Source organism: Penicillium taxi (genome assembly GCF_028828555.1).
Source record: "Penicillium taxi strain IBT 34144 chromosome Unknown utg000001l_segment0_segment0, whole genome shotgun sequence".
NCBI lineage: Eukaryota > Fungi > Ascomycota > Eurotiomycetes > Eurotiales > Aspergillaceae > Penicillium > Penicillium taxi.
Window position 1 is genome coordinate 2,663,536 of NW_026643203.1, and position 27,717 is coordinate 2,691,252.

At 46.6% G+C, this 27,717-nt stretch overlaps 13 protein-coding genes across 13 annotated transcripts; 7 read left to right on the forward strand and 6 right to left on the reverse strand.

Moving 5' to 3' along the window:
- Positions 1-761: 761 nt before the first annotated feature.
- N7495_000957 (uncharacterized protein) lies at positions 762-2,507 on the forward strand (the record flags this gene model as incomplete). Its single annotated transcript, XM_057203627.1, has 5 exons — positions 762-855; positions 916-972; positions 1,176-1,280; positions 1,341-1,562; positions 1,777-2,507. The coding sequence occupies 5 exons, from the start codon at positions 762-764 to the stop codon at positions 2,505-2,507; spliced, it is 1,209 nt and encodes a 402-aa protein (XP_057067700.1).
- Positions 2,508-3,781: 1,274 nt separating this feature from the next.
- On the reverse strand, positions 3,782-5,138 carry N7495_000958 (DUF914 domain membrane protein; the record flags this gene model as incomplete). The annotated part of the gene is made up of 3 exons (XM_057203628.1): positions 3,782-4,626; positions 4,679-4,869; positions 4,927-5,138. 3 exons carry the CDS (start codon positions 5,136-5,138, stop codon positions 3,782-3,784), a joined length of 1,248 nt encoding a protein of 415 aa, XP_057067701.1.
- A 910-nt stretch (positions 5,139-6,048) lies between these two features.
- On the forward strand, positions 6,049-9,264 carry N7495_000959 (SMEK family protein; the record flags this gene model as incomplete). The annotated part of the gene is made up of 8 exons (XM_057203629.1): positions 6,049-6,165; positions 6,300-6,396; positions 6,473-6,554; positions 6,616-7,070; positions 7,133-7,936; positions 7,997-8,164; positions 8,228-8,658; positions 8,722-9,264. The coding sequence occupies 8 exons, from the start codon at positions 6,049-6,051 to the stop codon at positions 9,262-9,264; spliced, it is 2,697 nt and encodes an 898-aa protein (XP_057067702.1).
- Positions 9,265-10,075: 811 nt separating this feature from the next.
- On the reverse strand, positions 10,076-12,509 carry N7495_000960 (uncharacterized protein; the record flags this gene model as incomplete). The annotated part of the gene is made up of 17 exons (XM_057203630.1): positions 10,076-10,236; positions 10,305-10,383; positions 10,454-10,601; positions 10,657-11,090; positions 11,140-11,172; positions 11,226-11,254; positions 11,306-11,340; positions 11,387-11,465; positions 11,517-11,631; positions 11,684-11,755; positions 11,817-11,881; positions 11,934-11,936; positions 11,994-12,022; positions 12,077-12,149; positions 12,206-12,275; positions 12,333-12,366; positions 12,427-12,509. The coding sequence occupies 17 exons, from the start codon at positions 12,507-12,509 to the stop codon at positions 10,076-10,078; spliced, it is 1,542 nt and encodes a 513-aa protein (XP_057067703.1).
- A 1,649-nt stretch (positions 12,510-14,158) lies between these two features.
- Positions 14,159-14,599, reverse strand: N7495_000961 (uncharacterized protein; the record flags this gene model as incomplete). Its single annotated transcript, XM_057203631.1, has 1 exon — positions 14,159-14,599. One exon carries the CDS (start codon positions 14,597-14,599, stop codon positions 14,159-14,161), a length of 441 nt encoding a protein of 146 aa, XP_057067704.1.
- Positions 14,600-14,999: 400 nt separating this feature from the next.
- N7495_000962 (bifunctional triacylglycerol lipase/ester hydrolase) lies at positions 15,000-16,323 on the forward strand (the record flags this gene model as incomplete). Its single annotated transcript, XM_057203632.1, has 3 exons — positions 15,000-15,620; positions 15,714-15,898; positions 15,966-16,323. 3 exons carry the CDS (start codon positions 15,000-15,002, stop codon positions 16,321-16,323), a joined length of 1,164 nt encoding a protein of 387 aa, XP_057067705.1.
- A 193-nt stretch (positions 16,324-16,516) lies between these two features.
- N7495_000963 (Dcp1 family protein) lies at positions 16,517-17,413 on the reverse strand (the record flags this gene model as incomplete). The annotated part of the gene is made up of 1 exon (XM_057203633.1): positions 16,517-17,413. One exon carries the CDS (start codon positions 17,411-17,413, stop codon positions 16,517-16,519), a length of 897 nt encoding a protein of 298 aa, XP_057067706.1.
- A 578-nt stretch (positions 17,414-17,991) lies between these two features.
- N7495_000964 (phosphatase family protein) lies at positions 17,992-21,186 on the forward strand (the record flags this gene model as incomplete). The annotated part of the gene is made up of 1 exon (XM_057203634.1): positions 17,992-21,186. The coding sequence occupies one exon, from the start codon at positions 17,992-17,994 to the stop codon at positions 21,184-21,186; it is 3,195 nt and encodes a 1,064-aa protein (XP_057067707.1).
- A 336-nt stretch (positions 21,187-21,522) lies between these two features.
- N7495_000965 (uncharacterized protein) lies at positions 21,523-22,992 on the reverse strand (the record flags this gene model as incomplete). The annotated part of the gene is made up of 2 exons (XM_057203635.1): positions 21,523-22,549; positions 22,598-22,992. 2 exons carry the CDS (start codon positions 22,990-22,992, stop codon positions 21,523-21,525), a joined length of 1,422 nt encoding a protein of 473 aa, XP_057067708.1.
- Positions 22,993-23,755: 763 nt separating this feature from the next.
- N7495_000966 (pheromone receptor) lies at positions 23,756-25,245 on the forward strand (the record flags this gene model as incomplete). Its single annotated transcript, XM_057203636.1, has 3 exons — positions 23,756-24,314; positions 24,369-24,879; positions 24,936-25,245. The coding sequence occupies 3 exons, from the start codon at positions 23,756-23,758 to the stop codon at positions 25,243-25,245; spliced, it is 1,380 nt and encodes a 459-aa protein (XP_057067709.1).
- A 436-nt stretch (positions 25,246-25,681) lies between these two features.
- Positions 25,682-26,302, reverse strand: N7495_000967 (single-stranded DNA-binding protein; the record flags this gene model as incomplete). The annotated part of the gene is made up of 3 exons (XM_057203637.1): positions 25,682-25,734; positions 25,826-25,914; positions 26,013-26,302. The coding sequence occupies 3 exons, from the start codon at positions 26,300-26,302 to the stop codon at positions 25,682-25,684; spliced, it is 432 nt and encodes a 143-aa protein (XP_057067710.1).
- A 449-nt stretch (positions 26,303-26,751) lies between these two features.
- Positions 26,752-27,084, forward strand: N7495_000968 (uncharacterized protein; the record flags this gene model as incomplete). Its single annotated transcript, XM_057203638.1, has 2 exons — positions 26,752-26,851; positions 26,907-27,084. Exons 1-2 carry the CDS (start codon positions 26,817-26,819, stop codon positions 27,082-27,084), a joined length of 213 nt encoding a protein of 70 aa, XP_057067711.1. The 5' UTR covers positions 26,752-26,816.
- A 197-nt stretch (positions 27,085-27,281) lies between these two features.
- On the forward strand, positions 27,282-27,522 carry N7495_000969 (uncharacterized protein; the record flags this gene model as incomplete). The annotated part of the gene is made up of 2 exons (XM_057203639.1): positions 27,282-27,299; positions 27,355-27,522. The coding sequence occupies 2 exons, from the start codon at positions 27,282-27,284 to the stop codon at positions 27,520-27,522; spliced, it is 186 nt and encodes a 61-aa protein (XP_057067712.1).
- Positions 27,523-27,717: the final 195 nt, after the last annotated feature.

Consider the following 27,717-nt stretch of genomic DNA (forward strand, 5'->3'; position numbering starts at 1 on the left):
CTTAGGTTACTAAGGTTAGTATAAGTCGGCGTAGGTATATATAACTAATTGGTAAGAATGACATTGAAATACTATGAGGAATGTATCAAACAGTGCCCCAATCTCCGATATCCGGCCTTGAACAACGAATGATATTATCTGGGTTGCCGGGGATTGCCGCCAGTAAATCTAAACATTTGATATTTTCTTGTCTTTTTTAATAATAGGTTGATCATTGCCCATGAATTCTTCTAGATTTTATTGTGTTTTCACCTTGCTACTTAGGTATTTGGATATTCTATTTCTGCTGTATCGGGAGTAGTTGTCTCTGTCCTACCCGTACTCGTAATTATCCCCCTCTTATTACTCAGGTAATCCACACACGCCCCAACATTAGGCTGGACCCTCTCTCCTTTTCACTTCTTCCCTTTTTCCTTCCCCCCATCCTCCTCTAAATTACTGCCTCGTTGACTCGTGGTAGACTCATATCTTCTGAGGCTGCTTTCCTTGTAAGTTCTTGTTTCTTCGGTTATGAGAGGGAAAAAAAAAAAAAAAAAAAAAAAAAAAAAAAAAAAGCCCCCGATGATCCGGACTGCGGCTTTTTTTCTACTGTATCAGTTTATACTCTTACTACTGATTTTGTACCCATGAACCTCGAAGTTGTTCTCTTAATTGCTTGTGTCCTGGTTACTGATTTTTTTTTTCCTTCCTTCTTACTAGATTGCCTCTGATACCGGACGGATCATCGAACCCCCTGAACCATTCGCCGTTCGAAGCCAACTATGTCTTCGTACTATGAACCCCAGGGCTGGCAGGCTCCTACTGCTGTTGCGCGCCAGGTGTCGTGGGAGCAGCCTGTCCCTCCATCCCGTTCAGGTATGGCTTTTCGTGGTCACACTTCTAAAAAAAAAAAAAAAACTCATACCCGTGTTACAGGATCCAGCTCGGTCTCTCAACGTGAGGACAGCCCGGCTTTCTCCTCTCAGTTTGATGGTATGCAAAGTCGAGTTCCATTCCCTATTCAAATCCCTTTCCATCGATACGCCTTGTCGAGAAAGTCACGTCACACACAACTTGTTGAGAACATGCCATATCCGTTGAATAACATGACAACCTTGCAAGGCCTGGCTCGATTGTGGACTAGCCATTGATGATCATGAGAATTGACAAATACGATACTAATTTTCTTCTTTTAGAGGTCGAACGTGCTATCGACAATCTCGTCAAGAGCGGCAAATTATGGAATGCTCCCCGCCGGGATTCAATGCCCATGATGATGGGCCGACCCTATCCTGAATATGGTACGTGGTCGCGCAATCGATCCATGCCACGCAGACCCTTCTAATTTTCGACCGTGACAGACCCTCGTATGGGTGGCGGCGGCCCGCAGCGACACCATTCCATCAGCGAGTTCGAGGGCTCCCGAGCTCCTCCATCCGGCAATGCACAGGGTTTCTATGCCTCGCAGCGGTATCAGGGTCGTCCGAATGAGGTAGAACAGATGATGCAGGCAAAGCGTCGGATGGCGGCTCAGCGTGAACGGGAACTCCGCAACTATCACCAGGAGCAGCAGTACAACCGAAGTACGTGGTAGCGTGTGTTTTTTTTTTCTTTCTCTCTTCTTTTCCTTTCTCTTCTCCTTTTGACTATATTCCCCCGTCATCTTGGCCATTTCTTTGCATACATGTATCCGTTGGAATTGTATAATATATTGGTTTGCACATGGGTTTCCCCCTTTTTGGTCTTCTTTTTCCCTTTGAATGCTTCGGTTTTTAATATGTGATTTCTTTTTCAAAGGCCTCCTCGCCGAGATGTCTGCCAACAAATCCGATCGGTCCCTCAGCCCTGCTGCCGTGAGCGAAGAAAGCCGCCGAGAGCTTCTGGCTCGTCAGCACCGAGCCTTGTACGGCAACGAGAGCCCCGCCTTCTTCCCTCCTGGTCCCCTCCCCGATGAGAACTCGCGTGGTGAGAGCCAAGCAGCCAGTACCCCGACCTCTGGTGCTCGTGGGCCCTCCCCCCGTGGAGTGGACCCATTCGGTCTGTCCCAGCCTGGAGTTGATGCCCCCGCCCAACTGCAGTCCCCGCCCCGGGCCAACAGCACTTCCTCTCCCAGCTCCGCCATCAATGCCGCATTCCCCGAACCCGTCACCTCGACCTCGTCCCCCGGTGCCGACTCGACTTCCTCTCGCCAGACTGCCTCCAAGCCCAATGGCCCTATCGGCTCCGTTGGTCCCATCGGGTCTCGCCCCGTCCCAGGACAAACTGCCCCTATCAATCCCGCGCTGAACATGCGTTCGATCACCCCACTCCCGTCCCCCCTAGGATTTGGATTCAATGGCGAGGCGGCCGCTGCATCAACTAACGAGCGGTCCACGTCGTCTGCATCCAACCCCACTGTCACCACCACTAATGGCCCCGGAGCAAAGGATACCGTCACCTCTCCAGGCGTCGGCCTTGGCTGGAGCAATGGCAGTGGAGTCTGGGGCGCCAAAAGTGGCCTCGGAGTCCAAGCCTCCGTCTGGGGCTGAACTTTTGTTCCTTGTTATATTTTCAACTTTGATCTATATTTTGGGGGTTTAGGTTGGGGGTGCACATCTTTTTTTTCGACTTCATTCGACTTTGGGGATTTCCTCTTTTTCTTTTTCTTTTCTTCCCTGAGGCGTTATGCGCGAGATCTGGCATGCAATGCTGTGGTGAAATAATGGACCCTGATCATACGATACATACATGACAGAGGTAACTCTACCTGTCTTTGGAGCTTGAATTTATTTTTCTGGTTTTGTTTATTCTCTTCCATTCAGATTGGCGAGCTGTCCTGAATGGAAGATGATACTGGGGTTTTTGATTTTGACTTGGGTTCGGGAGTCGGTCTTGATTCTTGGCTGGTGTCAGGATCTGATTATTATTGTGATTTGATCGATGGAGGAAAAAAAAAAAAAAAAAAGAAAAACAAGGGGCGCGAAAGAAAAAAAACCCCGTGGTTTTTCGGCTTGCGCTTTTCAATTTTACTTGATTTGGTTTTCAGTCTTTTTCTCATCTGGTGCCATATGCGGATGGGATGGGTTGGTTTATATGGCGCTTGATTTTGATATTTCTGTGAGCCCTGAACACTAGAGCTCGCAGACTCTCATTTCTCGGTGTTCTTGTTTTGATCTGATGCAAATGTTCCACGGTTCTACGTCTATTTATCTGGTTTGGGGGGTTTTGGGTCTCTTGAAATTGGACCTGGTTTATTTACTTACTGTATCGATTTTTATGAACGGCAAAAACAAGAACAGTCATGAGGCTAGGTGTTGATTTTTCTATCATTTCTATTTCTCATTTTACATACGCTTTGAAGCTTCATGTCCATAGACGTCTCCTTTTTACGTGTGATAATCGTACGATGCCTGAGACGGGTTCAAAGGTTGAATTTAGCCGGCATTTTGCCGCCTGGGCACATATGCGGGACATATGCAGTTTAGGTAGTAGGTAGTTTGGAAAGGCAATGGTTGCACATGTCATTGGAAGAACGTTCAACGGTTCTCATCAATCCTCGTGTATATCATTCGTAGTAATCATCGAATAGAATTAAGAATTAACATCATAAATGCCCTAGGGCCACAGACCCCGAAATAAAACCATCCGTGGTATAATGTGATAGGATGTTGGTATGTACCTTGTCGTAAAAATGTATACTCATTCTCCTCCCCATCAACGTTAACATCATAACAATAGAATCGCAGCAAGTAGCAATGGCATCGATCCAGAGCAAGAACAAGAACGAGTAACCGAGTGTCAGGATTTCATGGTACAGACCACGTCAGACAGCGCTGGTATTAGTATTAGTCAGGTGCTCCTGGTTGCTAGGCTCAGTAGCACCAGGAATTACATGCTCAATCCGCTGCTTAGCAGTGAACAGACCCGCCACACCATTTTCCTGATTCTCACCAAGCCACGGCTTCCGGGCTTCAGCGAGTGCGCGACGACCAAGATAGTAGATTAGCTGGCCCACAATGATCAAGACGAAGGCAATAGGGTACATCCAGTGAATGTGGTAGTGGAAGACCTTGATGCCGATGCACACGCCCCAGAAGTTCATGGTCAACAGCGAGATATTGAAGAAAGCCGCAGACGAAAGTCGGAACATGAGAGGAGCAAGGATATAGAACAGAAAAAGACACAGCGTGAATCCGGTCAGGTAGCCGCCGACCTTGCCGTCCCAAGTAGATGTGTGATACTTGTGGCGCTCAAAGATGACCGATTGCACGCCGTCGATGAGGGTACCCCAGAATGACAGCTGGCCCAGAACTTCGTAGACGGGACGCTTACTGACGAAATACTCCTCTGCTGTGTTGGTCAGACCGTAGAAGGATGCTCCTAGGAGTGCGAAGAGGTCGCCTTTCAGCTGGTTGCCGTTCGTGACGTTGCCTCCGTTGGAACCGGTGATGTGGTCCGAGGCAATTAGGAGACCCATGCCGCCGATACAGATGAAGATGGCGATGATTTGGGTCCAGTGGTAGCGTACTCCTAAGAAGAGGAAAGAGACGATGACCACTACGACGATGGCCCAGAAGTTGATCAATTGCGCACTGAGAATTGTGGTGTAATCGTAAGCTAGCACGACGAAGTAGTTGCCTTGGACGTCACAAAAGGCCAGGATGAAGTCTGTAGCGGGATTAGTCCTTGTAAATTAGGGTTGCTGCAAAATATAACATACATTTCCAGCCATCCTTCCAGAGCAATTTGAACCAGCCCTTCATTCCATATTTATACATTGTATAAGGAGTGAAGAATGCCGTCAGAAGAATATAGTTGAGAATGGTTTGGAAGGTGGGAATGGACCAGTTCTCATTAGCAAGTAGGGTGGTAAAAGTACTAGTGGATGTGTTCGTGATAGCGAGTATTTGTCTATACGAAAAGCCGGTTAGACTTGATGATGTCTGACCGACGATGAAGAATACTCACCCTAGAACCAGGACTATATAGAATTCCTTGGTAGTGAAGTAAGCGAAGAAGCCCTTCTTCGTGTCAACCTGGTCCGCCACGACATGTTCATCCTCATTCTGAACAGCTGGAGCTGACACGGCTTCTTCCACCGTATCCTTGGACTGAGATGGAGGAGAGTAGGTATCAGAGGCCGTTGCCTGGACGGTGACTTCACCTTTAGAATCGGACATGCTGTCAAAAAGAAAAAAAGACCAAATAGAAAGCGGGGTTATTGATCAGTGATTTTTCACTTTACAGGAGTAAAGAGGATGGAATGCTGAGGGAGCTTTCTAGCCAATCTCGAGCGCAAAACTCCCAGAAGTCGCTCAACAATATCAGGGCTTTCAGGTGTATAGGAGAAGAGAAGATAGGAAAAGAAGAAAAAAAGAAGAAAAGAGGCTAGCAAAAAGTAAGAAAAAAAAAAAGGCATTAGAACTGATCTGGAACCTTTCCAAATCGGGAAATATTAATCGATAAGAACGTGCAAATCTGTAGCCAATGATAGGATGAACATCACGGACAAAAGTGGATACTTGGTCGATGCGATAACACATAGTAAAAAGTACGCACTTAAGTAATAGTTCTCAGGTGCATGCATGATCTTTAACATCGCTTTAATAGGAGGCTCCTAGGTTTATCAGTAATCAGGACTACAGGTTGAGATGGGAAGATGTATATTACATAGATTCGATTTGACTTCTAGTGTATTTGTTGATTGGAAGATTATTGATATTTTTACTTGTTGACTCTTGATCTTCCCCGCCATTTCTAAATTTATTCCAAGAATTATAGGCAATTTGTGATTTTGAGATATTATTCATTTCTTCATCAGCCTCCTAAATAGTTTAAAAAGAAGCAAAAGGTGTAGGTAAAGAAGTGTTAAATGTAAAATGGCCGAGGTCTGTCAGGTGGGTCCTTTCCCCCTGCTATTAATCATTCCTTCTTCGTCATCCTAATCCCCTCAGATTTCAACTCTTCCATCAACCTTCCCCACCGCATTTCAACACACTTGACGGCCTTCACACCTGGTGTATCACTAATTCTGGTGGTCCCCTGGAGTGACGTGCCCACCTACCGCCCACCCATCATTTTTGCCAGATCATGGCGCTGGACCTACTACAACCACCCGACGGTCGCAAACGGGTCAAGGTCTATGAGTTGAGAGACAGTGACTGGTTCGATCGCGGAACTGGCTTTTGCACCGGTCAGATACTAAATGTAAGCTTCTTCGCGATCTGCGCACTTGCCAGAGTCGCGCCGTTCGTCGCGCGACCCTGATCTCCCCGGGCGCATAAACGCTTCTCTTTTCTCTTCTTCCCGACCCCGTGTCACTAACCCACTACCCCCGATAGGACGTTCCTCGAATCTTTGTGGAATCAGAAGATCCACCAAATCGCGTCTTACTAGAGACCAAGATCACCAAAGATGATGGATACCAGAAGCAACAAGGTTTTTGTCCCACAATGGCCACTTGGTCGTCCCACCAGATGTGATGATTCGTTTAACTGACTGTATGACGCGACAGAGACCTTGATCGTCTGGACAGAAACAAATGGCATTGACATGGCACTCAGCTTCCAAGAAGCAGAAGGATGCGCGGTCATTTGGTGAGTTCAACTCTAATAATATCGCGCGCGTGTTTCCCCCCGAGACTGACCCAGCATACAGGGATTTTGTCCACACCGTGCAGCAGCATCTACTCAGCTGTGCGCCGCCCGGTAAGTTGGCGTCCTCGTTCAGAGAAGAAGACCTTCGCGAAAGTCTAACGGGCTGTTATTCCTTTTCCCCGCGGCCAGACGACGCGCTTTCAGACGACCTGGATGCCTATCAACCCATCATACTACCGGCCCCCAGTCTCGGAAACCTTCTCGATATCGAACAGACCGTACGAGCAGCGAGTGTGACGCAATTAGGTCGCGACGCGCTCACAAAGTTTATCATTCGCGATGACTACATCGGCAAGCTAGTTCCTCTGGTCACCGAAGCCGAGGATCTGGAGAGTTTAGTGGATCTTCATCGTCTCTGCAACATTATGAAATCTTTGATCCTGTTGAACGACAATGCCATCATTGAGACTGTGGTTGCCGATCACATTATCTTGGGGGTGGTCGGGGCCTTGGAATGTACGATCTGAATCCTCGTTTTTGAGATTGAGTGTGCAATTTGCTAACATCAATGCTCATAGATGATCCCGAATTTCCCACCCACAAGGCAAATCATCGTCAATATCTCGCAGACCAGTCGCGCTACAAGGAGGTGGTTCCCATCAAGGACCCAGTGATTCTGAGAAAGATCCGGAGTACCTGGCGCCTACTATACCTGAAGGATGTGGTATTGGCTCGAATTTTGGATGATCCAACCTTCTCAGTGCTCAACTCCCTGATATTCTTCAACCAGATGGAGATCGTCAATCACATCCAAGGGAATGGACCCTTCCTTCGCGAGCTCTTTTTCGTCTTCGATCCGAGAAATACCGACACCAAGCGCAAGGACGATGCCGTGCAATTCCTCCAACAATGTACGTCGATTACAAAGAATCTACAGGCCCAGGCGCGTGCCCAGCTATTCGCCAATTTCATCAGTCATGGTCTATTTGCAGTGATTGCCTTTGCCGTCAAACACCCAAACCCAGCCATGCGCACAACAGGAATTGATATTTTGGTCTCATTACTGGATCATGATCCTGTGATGATGCGAGGATACATGCTCAAGGCTGTCAACGAGAAGAAGACACCTCTTACAGATACTTTAATCGATTTACTGCACACGGAGACTGATCTGGGAGTCAAGAACCAGCTAGCTGACGCCATTAAGATTCTGCTTGATCCTCAGATTCCCCTGCAGGACCCGATTGCCCGGGCTGGACCCGATTATTTCAAAGTCCGTCCGCCAACATCTATCATCTCCGACGCATTTGTCCAACAGCATTTCGATGAATCTTCCAAGCGTCTTTTTCAACCGCTCAAGCATCTCGCCAACCGTGCGAATCGTGAGTCTAGATCGGTGTCAGCTGCTTGGTCAAGACATTGAGAACTGACTGTATACATAGTTAATGACCTAACCTTCCAAGAAGTGACGCTTTACTCGCATCTGGTGGACATACTCACATTTTTTGTCCGTCAACACCTCTTTCGCACTCGCAATGCGATTCACAGCGAATCACTTGCGCCTCGAGTCGCACAGCTTCTTACCGCTCCTCAAAAACACGTGAAGCTGGGTAAGTTGGGCTTACAATCAAATCTATTCTTCCGAAGCTAACATCCTATCTTTCTTTACCTAGTTGCCTTGAAGTTTTTCCGCACGTTGATCAGCCTCCAAGATACCTTCTACCAGGCCCTTATGACACACAACAACACATTCGGTCTCATCTTAGACATCGTCTACGAATCAATGCCACGTGATAACTTGCTCAACTCCGCCTGTCTCGAGCTTTTCGAGTTCATCAAACGAGAAAACATCAAGCCCTTCATCACACATGTGGTTGAGAAGTATCGTGATAAGCTCGAAAAGATCACCTATTTCGATACGTTCCAGTCCTTAATTGCTCGATACGAGCAGATGCAGGGTTATGCTGCCGAGGCCGACTCGGCCCTGTTTGGCACAGACGAACGATCGCGGAGAGTGCCCTTGGGTGCTCAACGTTGGCAGGGTGTGAAGGAAATGGACGCTGCTGAAGCAAGCTACTTTGATGGCCCTGACGATGAGGATCAGGTAGGTTTTTTGTCGAATCTTGCCCTCTTTCCCCTCGTCAAACTCGCGTACTAATCAGTCTAGTGGGTCGCACAGATCTATCGACAAAAACCGACTAATGGATCCGAATCTCCAGTGGTTAAACCGCTCGTTGACTATCCGGATGACGACGATGAAGACGATGATGCTATGGATACCAAATCCGAAGGTGTTACTGATCAGCCTTTGCAAGCCCAGTCGTTAGATGCTGTCGATAACCCATCAACCTTACCAGTTCTTCCAGTTCTTCCAGTTCCTGAGCGGCTATCTGAGAAGCGTCGCCGCGAGGAGGAGGATGATGATGAACTGGTGAAGTTGGCTGGGTTAGGGCTCAAACGGAGAAATTCTAATAGTAGCAATTCCAGCACGGCAGGCGCCAATCGGAAGAAGACCATGACAATCGGCTCATTGGACAAGAGCGGCAAACCACCCAAGCGAATCGCCATTAAAATGGGATCAACAAACCAGTCTGCTATTCCAAAGAGCCCATCGTCTGAGGCAGTGGTTACCCAAGAAGGTTCTGAAAAAGAGGGAGAGGAGAAAGAGAAAGAGAATCGAAACGACAGTCGAGTTGATGAAGGCAAATGAGTGCTTTCAAACTCTTCCACCCCTGCGTGTTGATTGCCAAATTATTATTCGCTCTATCCTTGACAACTTTCATCATTCATTGTTTTTTTTTTTTGAGCTCAACGTGAGCTTCTGGTCAGGGTTCCCACTCTGCAAACGTTCTCCCACAGCTATTTGGCGATATTTATCATGGTCTACGTTTTTTTTTTTCTTCTTTTCTTTTTTTTTCTTTCTGCACAACTTTTTATCCTCACTGGAAGCATGAGCTCCGCAGCGGTCTCATACCTGCGTTGTATTTTTTATGGGATTATGGGATGTTGTATATTGCGCTTTGCCGGCGTCTGGGCAATGCATAAGGAGCCTTGGACCTTGTCGTTTTCTCGGGCATCAAAACCAGGCATAGGGGAGGAGCTAGGGGTTTGGGGCGGATGGAGTTGATTCTATCCGAGCACGGCATTTTTATGATAACATCAATAAAAGTATGGATATCACGGATTACCACCTACAGTAGAGACCAGTATCCACCTAACGATAAACCTTGGACCTCCATCATCCTGTTCTCGCTACTGTTCAGATCCTGCCCATATAGGTTGAAAGGTCCTCTTCCAAATCGAATTGTTAGCCCTAGAAACTTGAGACTAGACCATTGGAAAAGCAAGAACAGAATTGACAAGAAGCGACTTCAAATTTGAATCACCTAGCTAAGTATCATTATATTCGCTGTATTTTCCCTCAAAAGGTCTCCGACATCTTCGAGATGGCGCTACAATCTCAATGTTAGTCATAGCCCTGGAGATGCAGAATACTCTCGAGTCATCGAAATCCGCGGTGTCTATTTTTCATAAATCTGCACCTCCTCATCCTGAGCAGATGGATTATCCAGTGCATCGATAGTCATGTCAGATCGAGGACCGGTAAAGTTCTTCCGTCCGTCAACAATCCACTGGAACACAGAAATGATGATTATAACGGCAAATGCAGCAATGCAGTAGTCTATATTTTTTCGAACGTTAGTCAAGAGATCAAATCTCGTTTTTTCAGTGTCCGTAATGGATACGTACTCATGCTACTTCCAGTGACGGTGCTTGATGGAGGGAACACGAACAACACAGTTGTCAAAGCGATATATGCCAAAGAAACCTGGAGAATTCCAGTAAATTTCAGTAAAGAGGTATTTTTTGAAACCTGGGATCGCTTGAATTAAACTTACCAAGTCAACAAACCATCCTACGGCGTTGGGCAGCTTGAACTTTCTATCCGGGAGAGCTCTGCGTCCTTGGAGGATATTGACAAGAATTGGTATTCCATATGATAGATCTAGAGCCACCACTGATGCAGAAATAATGGCATTGAATGCACTAGTTGATCAGAGTTAGCTATAGGGTCATAATTGAGTGGTAACTGCAGCCATACCTCGAAGAACCTAGGAAGATACAACCAAAGCAGATAACCACCACAACAGTCAAAATGAGAGCATTGAGTGGTAGCCTGAGGGTGGGGTGGATAGTAGCAAAGAGCTTAGACGCTGGAAGTCCACCATCTCTTGCGAAGGCGTAGATCATTCTGCTGCTGGTTGTCATTACGCTCAGGATTGCAAGAATCAGGCAAATAATGGGCAACATTAGAAGACAGATTGCGCCTGCATTGCTTTTTGTGGCATCAATTAAGATCTGAAGAAGGGGTCCAGCTGCAGAAGTGGTAATTGTTGTCATATCTCCTGCCACGAAGAGCAGGACCATTAGGAAGATAAAGCCGGTAAAGGTACCGATTACTACACATGCTACCATGATCTTTGGCCCTTCAACTGATGCATTTGGAACCTCTTCAATCATGTGAGCAACAGCATCCTAGTGAAAATCAGCATATTTTCTTAACTCATTCTTTGATCTGACTTACGAAGGCTGTCACACCGAGTCCTCCTTGTAGCAACTTTGACTGACGGTTAGCTCCAAATCTTTTGGTCTATCTGCAATGTAACCTACTCCAAGCAGCCAGGAGACACCATCAGGCCCTATTTAAAATTAATCAATTGGTCTTTTTCGTCGTCATGGTGAATACTCACAGCCTGTTGTGTTGACAAATTTGCAAAAGACAAAGCTGCGATATTAGCCGAGATTTCCAAGGATTGCAAAAAAAAACATACTAGGCTGAGTTGTAGTTAGGAGAGGCACACGCCAATACAGTGATGCAAATGACGATGAATCCACCGATTGACCACGCGACTAAATGAATTTAGCTATGTTAGATTATCGAAGGAAGTTTGAAAATCTTACAGGCACCGCGATAGATTATTGGAAGGATGGAGTTCATAAAGGCATTGACTAAGAAAACTCCTAATGTTAATCCAACATAGATGAGGAACTCTTGCCATCGTTGTGGCGAGTAAGTCTGATGAAAATGTCAATTGATATCGCGAGAAGTGAGATTCAAGCTTTCTTACCGGGTGCATGGCTGAAATGATACCCACAACGAGTTGACTAGCGAGCAGTGAATTGGTTGCAACGAGAGCAACCTATTTCACTCAAAGGTTTCTATTAGTGTATGTCCCAAACACGTCTTTGAATTGGTCGTACCCATCCAGCAACATTGACCCAACCTGTAATCCAAGAAAGAGCAGAGACCCATCTTGGCCACGCGACTATAATGTGTTAGAAGAAATTATAGTGAGATTATAGGGAAAGAAAGCATACTGGCTAGAAAATTAAGTCAGCATCATACTATGATTCTCTGGTTCATGCTATTCAACTTACCTGCAACCCAATGATATTGTCCACCAGCACTATGAAGCCATGTAAGTTGCTGTACGCATCGAAAGCATAATCTCGAGACAAACGTTGGGTAGGCGGAAAGAAATTCGGCCAAAGAAGCAGCAATGCAAAGATTACAAAATCCAGCAGTCACCAGGCCTGTCACTCTTGTGAGTTCCTGGGTACGCAGTCTATAGTTCATATTGCCGACTTACCCCAGATTACGCTAGTGCTCCCACCAGATGTAAGACTGATTGATAAACTGGCTGATAGTGCGGTCCATGACTAGCGAGATGTTAGTCTCTCCATCACTCCACAGGGAATTGGAAATATTCCACAAACATTAAGTACAGAAAACGCCAATCCCAGCATTGACCTGAAAAAAACATCCTCAGGGCATGATCTCTTACATCAATCTTGCATTTTTAAAACATACCATGTAGAATATTGACGCTTCAGCTCTTGCTTATGACCCATAGCAGCAAGCTGCGTATCATCATCCTGTAAGTGGTCTTTCATAGTTGGAAAAACGCGTAAAAAGATCAAAATAGATAAAGCGGCCTAGTAAAAGTGTAAAGATTCCAGCAAGAGACGATATCAAAGTAGCTATACAGCACGAAGTATACATCGGGAAAATACCGGCCATCCAGCAATCTCGGCTTTACTCGGTTCCGATAAGGATTATCGATTTCCTTATCTTCGATTGTCGCAAGTACCTTCCTAAACCCGGTTAGTGTCGTACGGCAATGCCTTAGTGTGATCGAAACAAGGTCTTGTACATAGTCACAATGTTCAAGAGTGGATTAAGTATGGAGTAGAGAAGAACCAGAACCATGGTACGGAGTAAGGAGCGCTTATGTGGATGTTTGGCGTTTATAAGGCTAGGGCTGAAGGATTTCTAGTCGTATATAACTACTGAGCTCCCTTTAAGCTTCTCCTATCTCCATTTGGTTAGACTCGTTGTAGCTTGTAATGCAAAACGAGAAATGAGTATTAAAATGTCAATTTTGTATCCTAATAAGTAATTGTCCATAGGTTGATAGCCCGCTTTCTGAAGGTGTTTCCTCTAGGGCCTGTTACCCTAAGATCAGAACGTCACATTCTCATACCTATGGACCTAGTCAAAGTCCGCTATCCTCTTTACCCTATCATGCGGTTGCTTCATTATAAATCACTCGCCACAGCAACTACAATCCAAATCGGATGTAGGCCAACATTGACTATCACAGCTACCTTGAGCACTGCGAATATTGGTATTTTCACTGTACCACCTGGGTAATAGCAGGTAAATGAACGAGTGATCCCTAATTACTCAGTAGGTGTTTTATTCAGATCTGCCCAGGTGTAATATCCATTCACTTCACTTGAGGTATTCCAAGGTTCCAAGTTTACCTGTGTACCTGTGTACCTATTTCACCATTAGTGTAGTGATATAAAAGGAACGCAGGGATAAGCCGTATTCGGACATGCAACTAAATTCCAGGGTTGTCAGCTCAGGTAACTTGAGTACATACACACGATGGTAATGATTACCTTGCTCATATTGCTGCTGGGTCAGATGGGAGCACATAATGCCGTCAAGCAGATTACAGTCCTGAATTAATTATAGATGCATAAAAAGCCAAATCAGCTAAAAGAGAAATACCGACTACGAGGTTTGCTTGGTTCTTTCCGACTATCCGTACACTATTTAGTAGAAGGTTAAATCTTAACCAATCAGAACTCTTGACAGAAGTGGTAGTATTCGTGTAGTTTATAACAGCTATTATTAACCTGTTTTTCTGACTAGAAGAGGACTTGTATAGGAAATATATCTGTCCGTAAACTTCAGCTTTCTGACTGATACTTTACACTACAATATACGTGACTAGGTCAGCATCAAGCTTCCTCGTCTTCATCCTCTTCCGTCTCCTCTTCTTCTTCATCCGGGAATGTGCATAGCGGGCGGCGAGCTGTTGTCTGCCTGGCAACAAGTGCAACTAACGCATCATTTTCTCCACGTGCTAACGAAGATCCCTTGAGGATGTCCTTATACTCATGTCCAAGCTCTTCGACAAGAGCTTTCAGCATGTTTTTTGGGAGATAACGGCCAGGTGTTCCCCAGTATTGTTTTCCGCTTTCAGCACACAGAATTTCTGAGGCTTTGTCTTGCGAAGCTTCGTTCTAGTCTACGAGATATCGATGCCAATTTTAGAGGTAGTAAACAGCCGCATGAAGCTGACTCGAAGGGGCCGTCCTTTTCTACTTTCATCCAGCTTACTGGCACGGTTGTTAAGGATCTTTTCTGTGGCTTCGTGTGCTTTAATTTGCTCTAAGAGTCTTTTTGCCTCCTCGGTATGTTCCCAGTCGATATCTTTCCCAGTATAGCTGCCCTGAGAAATCGATATCTCTACCCGCTTGGTTGCTGCTGAGATGTTTGCGATCTTTGCGCCTTGTTGGCAATATTGCTGATCAAACAGACCGGTAGGTTTCCAAATATGCCGTTCTTTGAGAACTTCCTTGTCAAGATTTAGCTTACGGCGCTTCAACACCTCGATATCTGCAACTGAAACATCCTGGTCGCTTTCGGACTGATTGAGCCGTTGGAATGATGGCATTAAGTCATCCATGCTGAGAATTTTGGAGTGTCGTTGTGATAAGAACTAATTGGAAAGAAATGGCAGCTACTAATACAACTAGTACTAGTCCTCATTAGGCTACGATACCTAATGTTAGAGCCAATCAGAGTCGAGAACATGATTCGCTGCACACGGCTCCACCCTTTTCTCAACGTTCAACTTCATCGAAGTAAACGCATTTCCAATAATCTCCTATCAAACCTGACGTAATTTATTGTTAGTGAATGCTCAGCTGAGTCGGCTCATACTGTTTCAGATCCTAAGATCTAATTAAATCTCACAGGTCATTCAACACAGTTCAATGCCAATTAGCACAACAATCTAGGTATAAGCAGAAGCTCAGGCATTGACAACTTGGAACTTTGGAAGCAAAAAAAAAAAAAAAAAAAAAATGAAAGCTCAAGTGACTCAAAACACCTTCTGCACCTATACAGGGCCACCAGAAGAGGTGGACACAACAATTTTCTTCATCTCCGGAAACCCTGGCTTGATAAGTTACTACCACCCATTCCTATCCCTGCTCGCAGAGAACTTAGCAAAGGCCTCTGCACAAGAAAATGGAGATGCAAAATACGGAACGAACCCACCCTCTTTCCAGATCTATGGATGTAGTCTTGCAGGCTTCGAGGTATATTCCAAGAATGACAAGTCATCCGTATCTTCGGCGGACTCCAGAAATGAAGATAGCGGCGGAAGCTCCGGACCGTACGGACTAGAATATCAGATCCAATTCGTCCGCGAAAGACTAGAAGCACTTATGCGTGAAAATATCGCTGCTGATATACGAGCTGCCGAGGAGACCGGTGCCCGCCCGCGTCGACGAAAGGCCATTCTTCTCGGACATTCCGTCGGCACGTACATGTCTATGGAGATACTGCAGCATCACCGTAACGAAGTCGTTCAATCTGAGCAGCCTGGACACTCGCGTGCACTCTTTGATATCGTTGGCGGTATCATGCTGTTCCCGACTGTGAAGGATATTGCGCATTCGCCTTCTGGGCAGAAGTTGACGGTATGACTATGGACGGCCAAAAGACGATCGATCCCCCACCTGGGCATTCGGCAGTACACCAGTCGATTTCAAAAAGCTAATATTACCTCCTAGACTCTTGTCTCGCTTATTCCGCATTTACCTATTATCGTGAGCCTTTTTGCTCGATTGCTTACCTTCCTCTTGCCGGTCTCTGTGATCCGGTTTCTCATTCGCGCTGTAATGGGCAATTCACCTCCTCATGGTCTAGAAACAACAATCAAATTTCTAAAGAGTCCTGGTGGAGTTCGACAGGCACTGTATGCTTTCAGCTTTCCCTGTGTCTACCTTTTTTCCATTAATGGCTAATTTGTCTTATTACTATAGGCACATGGCTGCAGATGAGATGCGGACCATCACAGCTGATAAATGGACCGACGATGTCTGGGGACTTGATCATCAGGGTGGTCATATTGCGAAAATGTTCTTCTATTTTGGACGGAAGGATCATTGGGTCGCTGAAAAGACGAGAGATGAGATTGTGGCGATTCGTGGCCGAAAGGATGGACTTGGTCCAAGGATGTTTGTCTGCGAAGAAGGACTTCCGCATGCTTTTTGTTTGAGTAAGTTATTTCATATGATCCCCGAAATCGGGTTGAAGTGGTGTGCTAATCGCCTTGTAGAATATAGTGATGCCATGGCTCGTAAAGTGGCTGGGATGATTCGGGATATTGGACGAGGTTAAAGACTACAAATAGAGATAGACGAGATTCAGGAAAGTAGAGTCTGCAAAAGGGTATTTTTGGCATAATAATAGGCTAGGATGAAGACTACAATACAGAAAGCTGATGTATTCTGATTGGGTATCTCAAAGGGGACATGATAGAAGCCGATGATCTTTCGTGACAATCCAGGTGAAAACTCATGAATCCGACAGTCTAAGTCAGACCTGCTCGTTGAAAAAGATTTCTCAGCACATCTGTTTGTGGCTGTGGCGGTTCTGGGGGAGAACGCTCGAGCTGTTGAGATTCATGATGAGCACGAATGCTCCATTCGTCATCTTGGGCTCGCTGCTGCCCGAAAAGATCCTTCAGAGAAGGTTCTCTTCCCATAGGTTGACTTCTATAGAGCTCTTCCAGCGGTGGGATGACTTGCATCTGCGCTGCCAACGCAGCCGCATGTAGTCCATTCTGCTGCGCGGCCTCGAAACGCTCCTTCGCCAATTTTAAACTTTGTCCTGCATGGGCGGCGCATTCACGGATAAGTTGGGCGTTGATTGTTCTCATGTCCGCAGTGGAGTTGGGTGGAGGCTCAGAGTAAATCCAAATACCGTAAATTCGTAAACTCGAGCCCGAGCCATTTTGCTGGGCAATCTCTGCAATGCCGTTTTGGGATTGCGCGCTGTCTTCGTCTTCTTTCAAGATGACATATTCCTCGGTCAATTCCACATTCTCGCTATCTGTAAGCGGGAGGTCAAAGTTTGTAAGCCCGCGTCTGTTCAACACGAAAGCTGTGTATCTATCTTCACCAAGCGCACCAGGAGCTAGTGTGCAGACAAACAGACTGCCTTCTATGCCGGTTTTTTCCCATTGGCGCGTCGTTGGACTGAAGATGTACACGACGGCATAGTTTGCGAGAGATAGAATAGAGATGATAGAGGTATTATGGCGACGCAGAACTGCAAGGTTCAGCTCCTCGTTCGAGCGAAGTGGTGGAGGGGCGGGTTGGGCTTGTGGATTCGACGCATCGTAGTATTGAGCGTCAGACTCATAGTCTGCGAAATTTGTGGTGTGGCTATTGTGGTTATTGTTGGGATGGGGTTTGTGAAGCGCCATGATTGCTGAGAAAGTGATGAAGTGAGCGAGTAGACGCTTTCATTCTGGCAAGAAAGCGCTTGGGCAGTAACCGCTGCCGCCTTTTACGGATTTCCGCATATCGTCATCGCTAGATCTCGCCCCCCACTTCCCTTCTCTAATATCTAACCACTTCTATTCAGTTGAGGTCATTTAAAGTCCTAAGATCTCTGTGGATCAATTCATTTGAATTGCTATCTGATTTACCACTTGACTTTTCGCCCACTCGTGAGATTTACACACCTTTCTACATCTTACGACGCGTGCATTATGTCGAACCTCGCTCTCCAGCCCTTGCCTACAATGACTGACCAATAATTGCCTTCACTTTTGCTCCTATCACTCATCTTCTTCCCAATATCAGCTCGCTGTATAACTGCTACGAGTCCAGAAATAAAGCCTTCTCTTCCGCAAGATAGAGAACCGTCCAGAGCCAACATACCTCAATTCTATGCAAATTGGATATACATTCCCCTCGTCGCATTCCGTAAACGATTCTCATCGCGTCATGTGCAACTTCTCTATTCAATAATCAAAATCACCACTTTCTTCAATTCAACATGAGCGCTAAGGGCCCTAACGCGGGGACATTTTCCGTTCCCGATTCGACAGATTATGCGAACGAGGATGTCGACTCGGATAACCCAAATCTCGACTTTCTATCGTTGTCACGCGCAGTCAAAGAAAGAGAAGCGGAATATACTCGTCGGCGCACGATACGAGTGAGAGTTGGCACGTGGAATGTCGCGGCTATTTCCGGCACCGAGAAGGATATTGGGAAGTGGTTCGTGGAAGGTCAAGGTGTGTGCGAGAAGTTTTCTGATGCAAAAGGCATAGACTCTCAAAATGCCGGTGCATCGAACAAGCATTCAGGAGAAAAGAAGGATAAACCATTTAAGTGTAACCCGGAGAATATTGACCTTTACGTCCTTGGCCTTCAGGAAGTTGTCGATGTTTCATCGCCAGCAGAGGCTTTACGTCCCTATACTGATGCTGGGCCTTCAAATCGATGGAAAGATGCAGTCCAAAAAGCACTACCACCGGGGTACCGGCTTGTCTCGGATGTCCAACTTGTTGGATTGCTGCTTCTCATCTTCGTATCCCCGGCAATTGGAGATAGTGTGTCTTCTGTCAGCAGCTCCTCCGTTGGAACTGGATTAATGGGATACATGGGCAATAAAGGAGCCGTTGCAACTCGTCTCGTTCTTGGTGAAACTACACGGTTGGTCTTTGTGAACAGCCACCTCGCCGCAGGTGCAGACAAAGGTAGCTTGGAGCGTCGCAACTGGGATGCATCTCAGATTACTTCGCGCTTGAAATTCAGTCCAGCATATTTAGGGGACGAGACTCGGGATGATTCGCTTGAATCTCTTGGTGACGAGGATCTTACTTTTTGGTTCGGCGATCTCAACTATCGACTCAGCGATATCCCGGGTGACGATGTTCGACTAGTTCTTGCTCGACACTGTGAAAATGCGCATGACACTGCCTTCGCGCAGAAAGAGTCAAATAATAGCCGGGGCTCCCAACCTTCGTCTCTCGACGAACGACGACCATCGGTTACAGAAGAAGCCGGGTGGCCAGAGGCGGTCACTGATGAAGAAATCGATCCGCACAACGATCCTGCCTCATTGCAAACAACCATATCGTCCCTCATTGTTCATGATCAGCTTCAACTTCAGCAGAAGCAGGGAAAAGCCTTCCATTCAGGATGGAATGAGGGCCATATTTCATTCTTACCAACGTACAAATATGACGTTGGTAGTGTGGCTATGTTTGACTCGAGCGAGAAAAATCGGGGTCCCAGCTGGTGCGATCGAATCCTGTATCGCACACGACGTGACAAACTGAAGCACGAGCAGCGTGTTAGAGAAGCTGAGGAGGCCCGGATAAAAGATAAGGAGATGGAAGATCGTGGGCTGGACAAGGCAGTTGCTGATGATGACGTCTTGTTCGACTACGACCCTGATGTTGATGGCATTGAAGTTGGGAGCGTAGGAGAGTTCAGCTCGGATGAATCCCTATCACGTCTGCCCTCGGTTGCATCATCGGAGGCGACAGATGAGATAATTCGTCTGAATCACTACATGTCGCATCAGAGAATATTATCTTCAGATCATAAACCTCTAGATGCTATATTCACCTTGGTATATGATGCGGTGAATCCCGACCTCAAAGCTAAAGTCCACCAAGAGGTCGTTCGGGAGCTGGATAAAGCCGAGAACGAGGCGAGGCCTGGACTGACGGTCGTCGTGGACCAGCATCACCACCACGAGCAAAACACGAAACAAGATCCAAACGCTGTTCACTTTGGCGACGTCTGTTTCGATGTGCCTAATCATCGGTCACTCACTATTGCCAACACTAGCGGGGCTCCGGCCACATTTTCATTTGCAGAACGGCCTAGCCTAGGTGATGCGCATAAGCCAGAAACTCTCTCTTGGCTTGATGTTCAAGTAGACCGGTCCAATGAGCTTGAGCACACAGAATCTGTTAATATTTCCTTTGGAGTCAGCCATACGCTGCTTCCAGGAGAAGTGGCCAACGTGGTTGTCACAGCTTTCGTGCGCAGCATAGAGCACGTACGTCTTCTCAACATTAGAAAGGCCAAGCTAGAAGAGATCCTGGTTCTTCATGTTGATAACGGTCGGGATCATTTCATTTCTGTCAGTGGAAATTGGCTTCCAACTTGCTTCGGCTGCAGTGTTGACGAGTTGACTCGCATGCCCGAGGCAGGTGCCCGCAGTCTTGCATCATCTAGTGTACCGAACCCATTACAGAAGACAGATGAAGTACGACTGTCCGCACCGCGGGAGCTTTTCCGCTTAACTGAAGCAATTTCCGGATTGACAGAGCGTGCTATCGCGGAATGGAGCATGACAACCAGCGATTCTGGAGTAGAAGCACCCTGGACAATTCATCCGGGCTGGCCATTCCAACCCGATGCATGGACGCTGCAGGATCCATACGAGCGTGCGCATTTGTCTGCTTTAGTGCGCGAGTCCCTTGACACTAACGAGTCTCTTTCCAAGATCTTTCCACCAGAGATCTCATCTTTGCCCCGTCTGGAGATCTTATCCGAGACCCTCCTGACATTCCTCAATTCACTAAGTGATGGCATTATTACTGCATCCGTCTGGCAAGACATGGAACAGCAGATGATCGCAAGCGAGAAGGCCAAAGTTCCACCCCGCTCCTGGGAAGAAATGCAGGGCTGGGTACTCGAGAGCCTGGCCTACTCGCCAGCCCACAGCGTCTCTTTCACATTCGTCACTTTCATGTTAGCGCGGATCACAAATGAGGTTACTCCAATACCATCCACACAACCGATATCACCGCTATCCAAGTCCAAGCACAAAAAGACCAAATCAAACGAATCCATGAAATCCCAAGATCAGCCTCCAGCAGAGGAAGTCGTATCTATGCCAACACCTACTTCAGAATCCTCGGCAGCCTTTACCTCTGCTGGGAGTTTCCGCCGCAAATCTCGCTCGGCGACTGTATCATCAATCTTATCTTCTTCCTCAGAATGGCCCGCTCCCGCTGTCACGCCCAAAAACCCACTCGCTGTTCGTCGGCAGGCAGTTGAAGCATCTTTGGCGACTATCTTTGCGCGTGTGCTCATTTCTCCAGCCGTTCCGACCTCGCCAAAGGAGAAAGAGCGGCGTGCAGCTGATGAGCGGAAAAGGAGCGTTATAGAGCCGTTCTTGAAAATGATTGGTGTTGATGAGCGTGGGCCTTCCGGTGGCCGGTAATTATGTACAGTATAAAAACGGTTGTGTTTATATCGTTTTAATCATGAGATGAAGGAGGTACCATTTCGAAATCTTGTTGAACTGTGCCATGCGTGTTATACATATGGGGAGGTTTAAAAAATTAGAGGTAGAATTTGATGTGTTTAGTAGACAAGAAGCTGAGGAATGTGGACTCAAATTAAGGTCAGGCCGTGGAGATACATCATATACATTCCGATTCCATATCCAATGTCATGCATATCCCATACCGCCATATTCCAAGATTCATAGATTCAAAGCCCAAAAAGTTCCATTTGAAAGTGATTGATATGCAACAAGGGAGATAGAAGGCGCTTCCTAATATACATTCGAGCGAGAAGTTTCCATGGAAACTGGAGTCTGCATCTGCCTCGGTGGGGATAATTGAGCCCGGGTTTTAGATCCTCGCAACACTTGTACAGATTTGCCTTTCGATGATTTGGATCGCGGGTGTGAGACAGTCTTGCGCCGCCAGCCTATCATATTTTTTGCTGCATCTAAACAGCGGCTCGTGATCCGACCGGGCAGATTTAGAAGCGAGATGGCGAACTGGGAGGGGACAACAATACACGCACAGGCCCAGTCAATCAGGACCATGGCATTATTTTGGCGCTTGGATGCACTTGAGCGCTGTGCAGCGGCGGCCAGGGCAAGGGTGTCACGGGCCTGTGATTCGAGTGAGTGGTAGCGAGTATCACACTGGAGGGAGCTGAAAGCGAGGCGTTTTTCATATCGACGTACGGCACGGTTTAGTGCCTCAATGTCTGGTTGTAGGGCTCTGCGGGCTTCGACCGAAGCTTGTATAACGATGGATGGAGCATCGCTTGGTTGTGTGGGAGATGGCGTGAGTTCGTTTTCAGATGTTGCATTGAGCCGAGCTGCTGCTGTTTCAGCGACGTGGGCTTCTAGTTCCTCGAGGCGTTTTGTGAGATCTTGGACTTTGCTAGGGTCGATGTGGTCTTCAGATGAGGAGGCTACTATCCGCTGAAGGTGAAGGGTTCGTGCTTGTACGAGCTTGAGAAGATGGGCGAAGGGGCGTACTTCCGCTGCCAGGAGGAATATGGTTAGGTTATAGTTCGAAACTAGACCTTCTGATGGACGAGATAGACTTGATCGGATGGCATGGAGTACCCATGTGCCGATTATGGGAAAGATGAAGCACGAAGCTAGGGCAGCGAGTTCATGGATCAATAGTTCCCTGCTCGCTGTAGCTCCAGCAGATCGCAGATTCTTTGGACGCTGCTGCGTAGATTCGCCTTCATCGGCGCCATCTGCTTCCTTAACGGGTTCATTGACATCGCTCTCTGGTTCTTGCTGTACTGCTTGGGCTGAGCGATACCAGTCCCTATACAGTTAGTTTCCGTCTTGACTTTTTTTTGGAATTATGACGTACCACGGCAGTCGAACAGACCAATTGAGGAATATGGCGGCCAGCACCAACAATGTCACGTCTGTAACAAAGGCGCTTCCATCCTTGAACAAGATACCTGCTATGGCGGGGAGCAGAGCCAATGCAAGTGGTGTCGAGTGCCAGTGAGATTCTTCCGTTGTCGGGTTCTCACTCCGCAACCGTGGAAGGAACAAATCATCTGTAGAAGATCGAATGGAATTTCGAGCCTCCGAGATCGAGTCTGACAATGTAGAGTTACGACGTTGAGGCCAGTCGGGCATCCCTTCGGTGCTGGTACGCGAGCGGAGACCTCGACGACGAACTTGAGTCGGCGCATTGCGAGGAAATGTGGCGAGAGGGGAAGAAGATAGGGATGAAGGTCCTGGATCGGTCCCCATGACGTGAACGATCTAAGTTAAAAAGAGTAAAAGTTTCCCGGTTTGGCTGTAGGAGTTCATGCGGTCGCGGGAAGTTGAAGGTACGTTTTGCGGTTGATTATTGGTTGGTGATACATAACTCACCCTCTACATTCATTTTGGTCCGCTATTCAAATATTGGACTTGACAGAGATGGATGAAATGGATTTCAGTTGGTAATACTGACAATCAATTCTATTCATAATTTTAGGGTGACACCCGTACTTCAACCATGGGTCACTCTAACCCTTTTAGAGGCTCAATGGAGCTATACAATTTGGTACTCTATTGACATCCAAATGCATCACCTCGTCCTCCAAAATGCTCAATTCGGATTCCTTTGTCTCTAATAGTCTCTTTATTCAAGATGTCATCAAGACTATGCAGAAGGTTATGCCTCAATGGATAGGTTTCCCTTGGGAAGTACAGGCTATATGTCCTGTCAACTGCGACATCAGGCTCACTTTTTCTTATGGAAACCTGTATGTGCCCTCAAATCTTATGGAAAGAACTTCCAGATTCAGGCTTCTATAGAAGAAACACGTCTGAATCAGTGGTATCTCAGCTTCCAGATAACTATCCTCCCTACCTATGGCCTCTCTTCTTCTTTCAAATCATCTTCCAATCTCTCCTCCATCATCTCCCTAGAATCTTGTCGCTGGTCGATTGTGCTTCAAATTCTTTCCACCCTCTCTGCTTGCTCCAATATCAGAGCCTTGCTGTCGTTTCATACGAATTTCTCATAATGGAGACTGAATATCTTCGTTTTCCTTTGGCCACTGTGCTTCCAGTGTTGGCCATCTTGTCAATCCTCGTCTCTATTCCCCCGCTGTTTCTCCATTCAAAGAACCACAACTTTCCCGCGATGTCTCTGATCTGCTGGTGCATGGTGCTTAACCTGTTCAATATCATCAATGCTTTCCTCTGGCCCACTGACGACATTGCTTCATGGTGGGATGGCACTGGCCTCTGTGATATCGAGGTAAAGGTTATGGCTGGTGCCTACGTCGCCGTGTCAGGAGCTATGATGTGCATCTTCCGCAGTCTTGCAATGGTCCTAGACACCCGACGGGCCATGCTAGTGCCTAGTAAGAGCCAGCGTTTGCATAATCGACTCGTGGAGTGGATGTTCTGTGTGATCATTCCATGCATTGTCATGATAATGCACATCGTCTACCAGAAGAGCCGATACTACATATTCTCCATCTCAGGCTGCATCAACAACTACGATGAGAGTTGGGTCAGTCTCATTCTCGCCTGGATCTGGCCACCGATCATCTGTTTGGTCGCAGCATACTATTGCTGTAAGTCCTTTGATCTCTACTACTTTGGCGTCTAGAAACTAACTCACATTACAGGCTTGACCCTTTTCCGATTGCATAGATATTGGAGCGACTTTGAGTCCATCCTGCGCTCAAGTAGCAGCCGCATGAGCAAGTCTCGCTTCGTGCGTCTCTTCTGTCTTGCGTTCACCATGCTGGTCGGTATCCTTCCCACTCAAGGGTATGTGGTTTACGCCGACATTAAGCTCTCAATGCCCTGGCACGCCTACTCCTGGAATAATATGCATGGCCCGTCCTGGCACAAGGTCATATTGGTCCCATCAGGAGGCGAGGTGTTTTTCGACCGCTGGATCCCCGTTGCCATGGGCTTCATCATCTTTATCTTCTGCGGGTTCGGCAAAGATGCTATGCGCACTTATCGCAAGGTATTCTGGCAGGTTGGCCTTGGGAAATGCTTCAATGTCAAGCCTCCTATTGACTCGAAGTATTCTCTTCCTTCTTCTGATGGTTCCAATCCTGCCACCCTTGCTGGAAGCACGAACAAAGCGAAACAATTTTTCAACAAGTATTCAAGCTCTTCTCCTCGGTATGTTTACATTTACATTTTATTAAACAAAGACAGCACGCTAACATATCTGCCAGTGTCTACAACGATCTCGAGAAAGGTATTTCTGGGCCAGCATGCAAGACTCACGCTGTCAAAGCCCCGTGGTATTATGCTCCTGTCTCTCTTTTCCGCCCTAAGCGAGCTATCTGTCGCGACCGGGGTCTGCTTCTCCAATCTGTCACATCCGACTCCGGAACTCAGACTATTTGCACAAGTGCCTGGGCTGGAACTAGCCGTGCCAGCTCCGACTATTCTCCGTATTCGGCACAAGGCACTTCTCAACGAGTGGACGCTTCCATTCACATCAAACAGGTGATTTGCCAACAATCCGAGGTGCAGATCTGATGAATCTCTCCGGTTGACCATTTGACAGTTCAGATGAATTGAATCGATACGGATGATCCATGCTACTTTCCATTCCTTACTTTTCTTTTGTGTGATCAGATAGAAATCAATTTTAATATCTAATGTTTCGATATAGCTTTTACAGCGCGAATGCAATATTCGAATAGCAGTAACTGCCTTCTGGGTAGATCCTTTCTTACAGCAGCGTATTCGTATTTCAGGGTATGCTAGTACAATAAAGTAACAAAGATAACAAAATGAAGTTGCTAAATAGGAGAATTGAGTTGGGGGCACTCAGCCGATGTCGAATGCCTAGCCAGAAACAAAGTCATATACACCAAGCCGTAGCGGCTATGTATCATTCCAGATAGGAGACGCAAAGACTGATGGATTAACCGCGTGCATATGATTCGGTTGATTTTGCAGAAAACGGAATTTACTCGGAGTGGGCATCATTGTTATAAGGACGCGAGAGAACTTCGATAGAGCCTGTATGATAGAGAGTTAGCCATAAATAGAAGATATGGAAGATGTCTCCGGAAGGAATTTGATGAATTTGTTGAAATGGAAATGAACATACGCTGAACAATATTCAGGCTGAATTGCTTCTTGCCATCAGCATCATCGTAGCTGCGCATGGAAGCATCGCCCTCAACGTAGACAAGGGTTCTAGAAAGAAAACGATAATTAGCAAAAGAAGCCATCAGCCAAGCCTAATGGCCAGTATTATCGGGCCAAAATGCTTCCTTGGGGAAAGCATCACATACCCCTTCGACAGGCCCATAATGAGATCCCGCTGTCCACCCTCGGGCGCGAAGCTAGCAACACGGAACCAGCTGGTTTGGCGGTTGTCACGGGGACCGTATGAAGTACCAACAGAGTACTTGATGATTTCCTGACCGCTGGCAGTAGCTTGGAGCTCGGGCTCGGCTCCGAGGCGGCCAGTGATGATCATGCGGGCAACGGAACGCGATGCGGATGAGCTGAAGCCACGGGTGGCCTGGTTGGCGGTGCTGGCCAGACGCATGGAGGATCGGATGGAGGTGAAGGCAGACATTTTTGAGTTTATTTGACAGGTGATGGAGAGGGGAACGAAGATATTAGTCTACTCGACGCGGATCGCGCGTCTTGATCATGTGATCTTCGGATAAGTTATCAGTCTGAAGCAATAGGAATATTTCAATTTGATTTTATTCTCTTTGGCACATCTGAGATTGACAGGAACCTGAAAATGCCCAGTTAAAAGTTTTGTGGTTTGTCAATGTTATTAAGTTTTAACATAAGCACCTACAAGCTGTGAATGACATAGAATGATTGTTCCTCGTAGTTAAGAGCTATTTAAATAATGTTATTTGCTATTAAGAGATACTAGAAGGAGCTCCAGGGACGGCAGGCTGCAGCCTCTCTGATTCAAGAATCAAGACAACTTTGTATCACTTTGAATGCAATATATCGATGACTCAGTGCACAGAGAAACACTGAATCACTGATCTGCATCTTAAGCAGCAGGGCACAAGCCGGGAGACTTAGCTCCAATATTCGTCAAAACTGATGGGTATAGTGCCAGCTACATGCAGGCTAAGATCAAATACGGCAGATTGGACATGTGAGCCTATTTGACCCTGCCACCTGCGTTTTTACATCAGCTTACACGGGATTAGACTGGTTAATAGTGCTGGCGTTGCATTAGCGCCTGCTTGTCTCCATCCGATGATCCACGAGATAGATGAATATGTATGGAATATTATTATGCAAATTAATGCAATGTCAGTCTTGGCTGCAGATACTAGATCAAGTGACCCGTCCACCTGGAGATCGGGGCTGGGAGATCGGGGCTAGATCATCAACATTTCTTCTATAATAGCGCCAGTTTCAGGGCCCTATTATCTTAGGTTTTTCAACTTTATCTTCCAAAATACAGGCTTTTGCTAAGATACATATGTCATAGCTTTTTTTTTACCGTGCCTCTAAAGGAGCTATCAGCAGTTTAACCAGACAAGTGTCATTGGATTACGCACCACATAACATCTATGTGAATGCCCTCTATCAAGGATGTGAGTTGGAAAGGGGTAATGGATAGAGTGAACAGTTTTGACAGCCTTTAAATAGATTCCGCAGCGGCCATGCCGGCTATCAGTGTGGACGAAATCCAGATCTGAGAGTCAGCTGAATAGTTGCAACGGCGACATCCTTTCAACGGGCCGGGGAAATCAAGTAAAATTTCTAAAATTGCAGTCGTTCTTAAAAGTGATAATGCAAGCCAGGTTCAAATGTTAATGGAGCATATTAGACTGCTGATGGAGGATATACTATTCATTGAGGGCAATGTGTTGGTATATGGTTGAATCCCGCAGCATCCATTGGAATACTAGGAGTGAGGCTCTCGCGGTATCTCTTGGTTCTTTTATTCATGCCTATCCCTAAATCATTCGTCGTGGTAGTTCGAATTTTGATAAAAAAAATTTATTGACG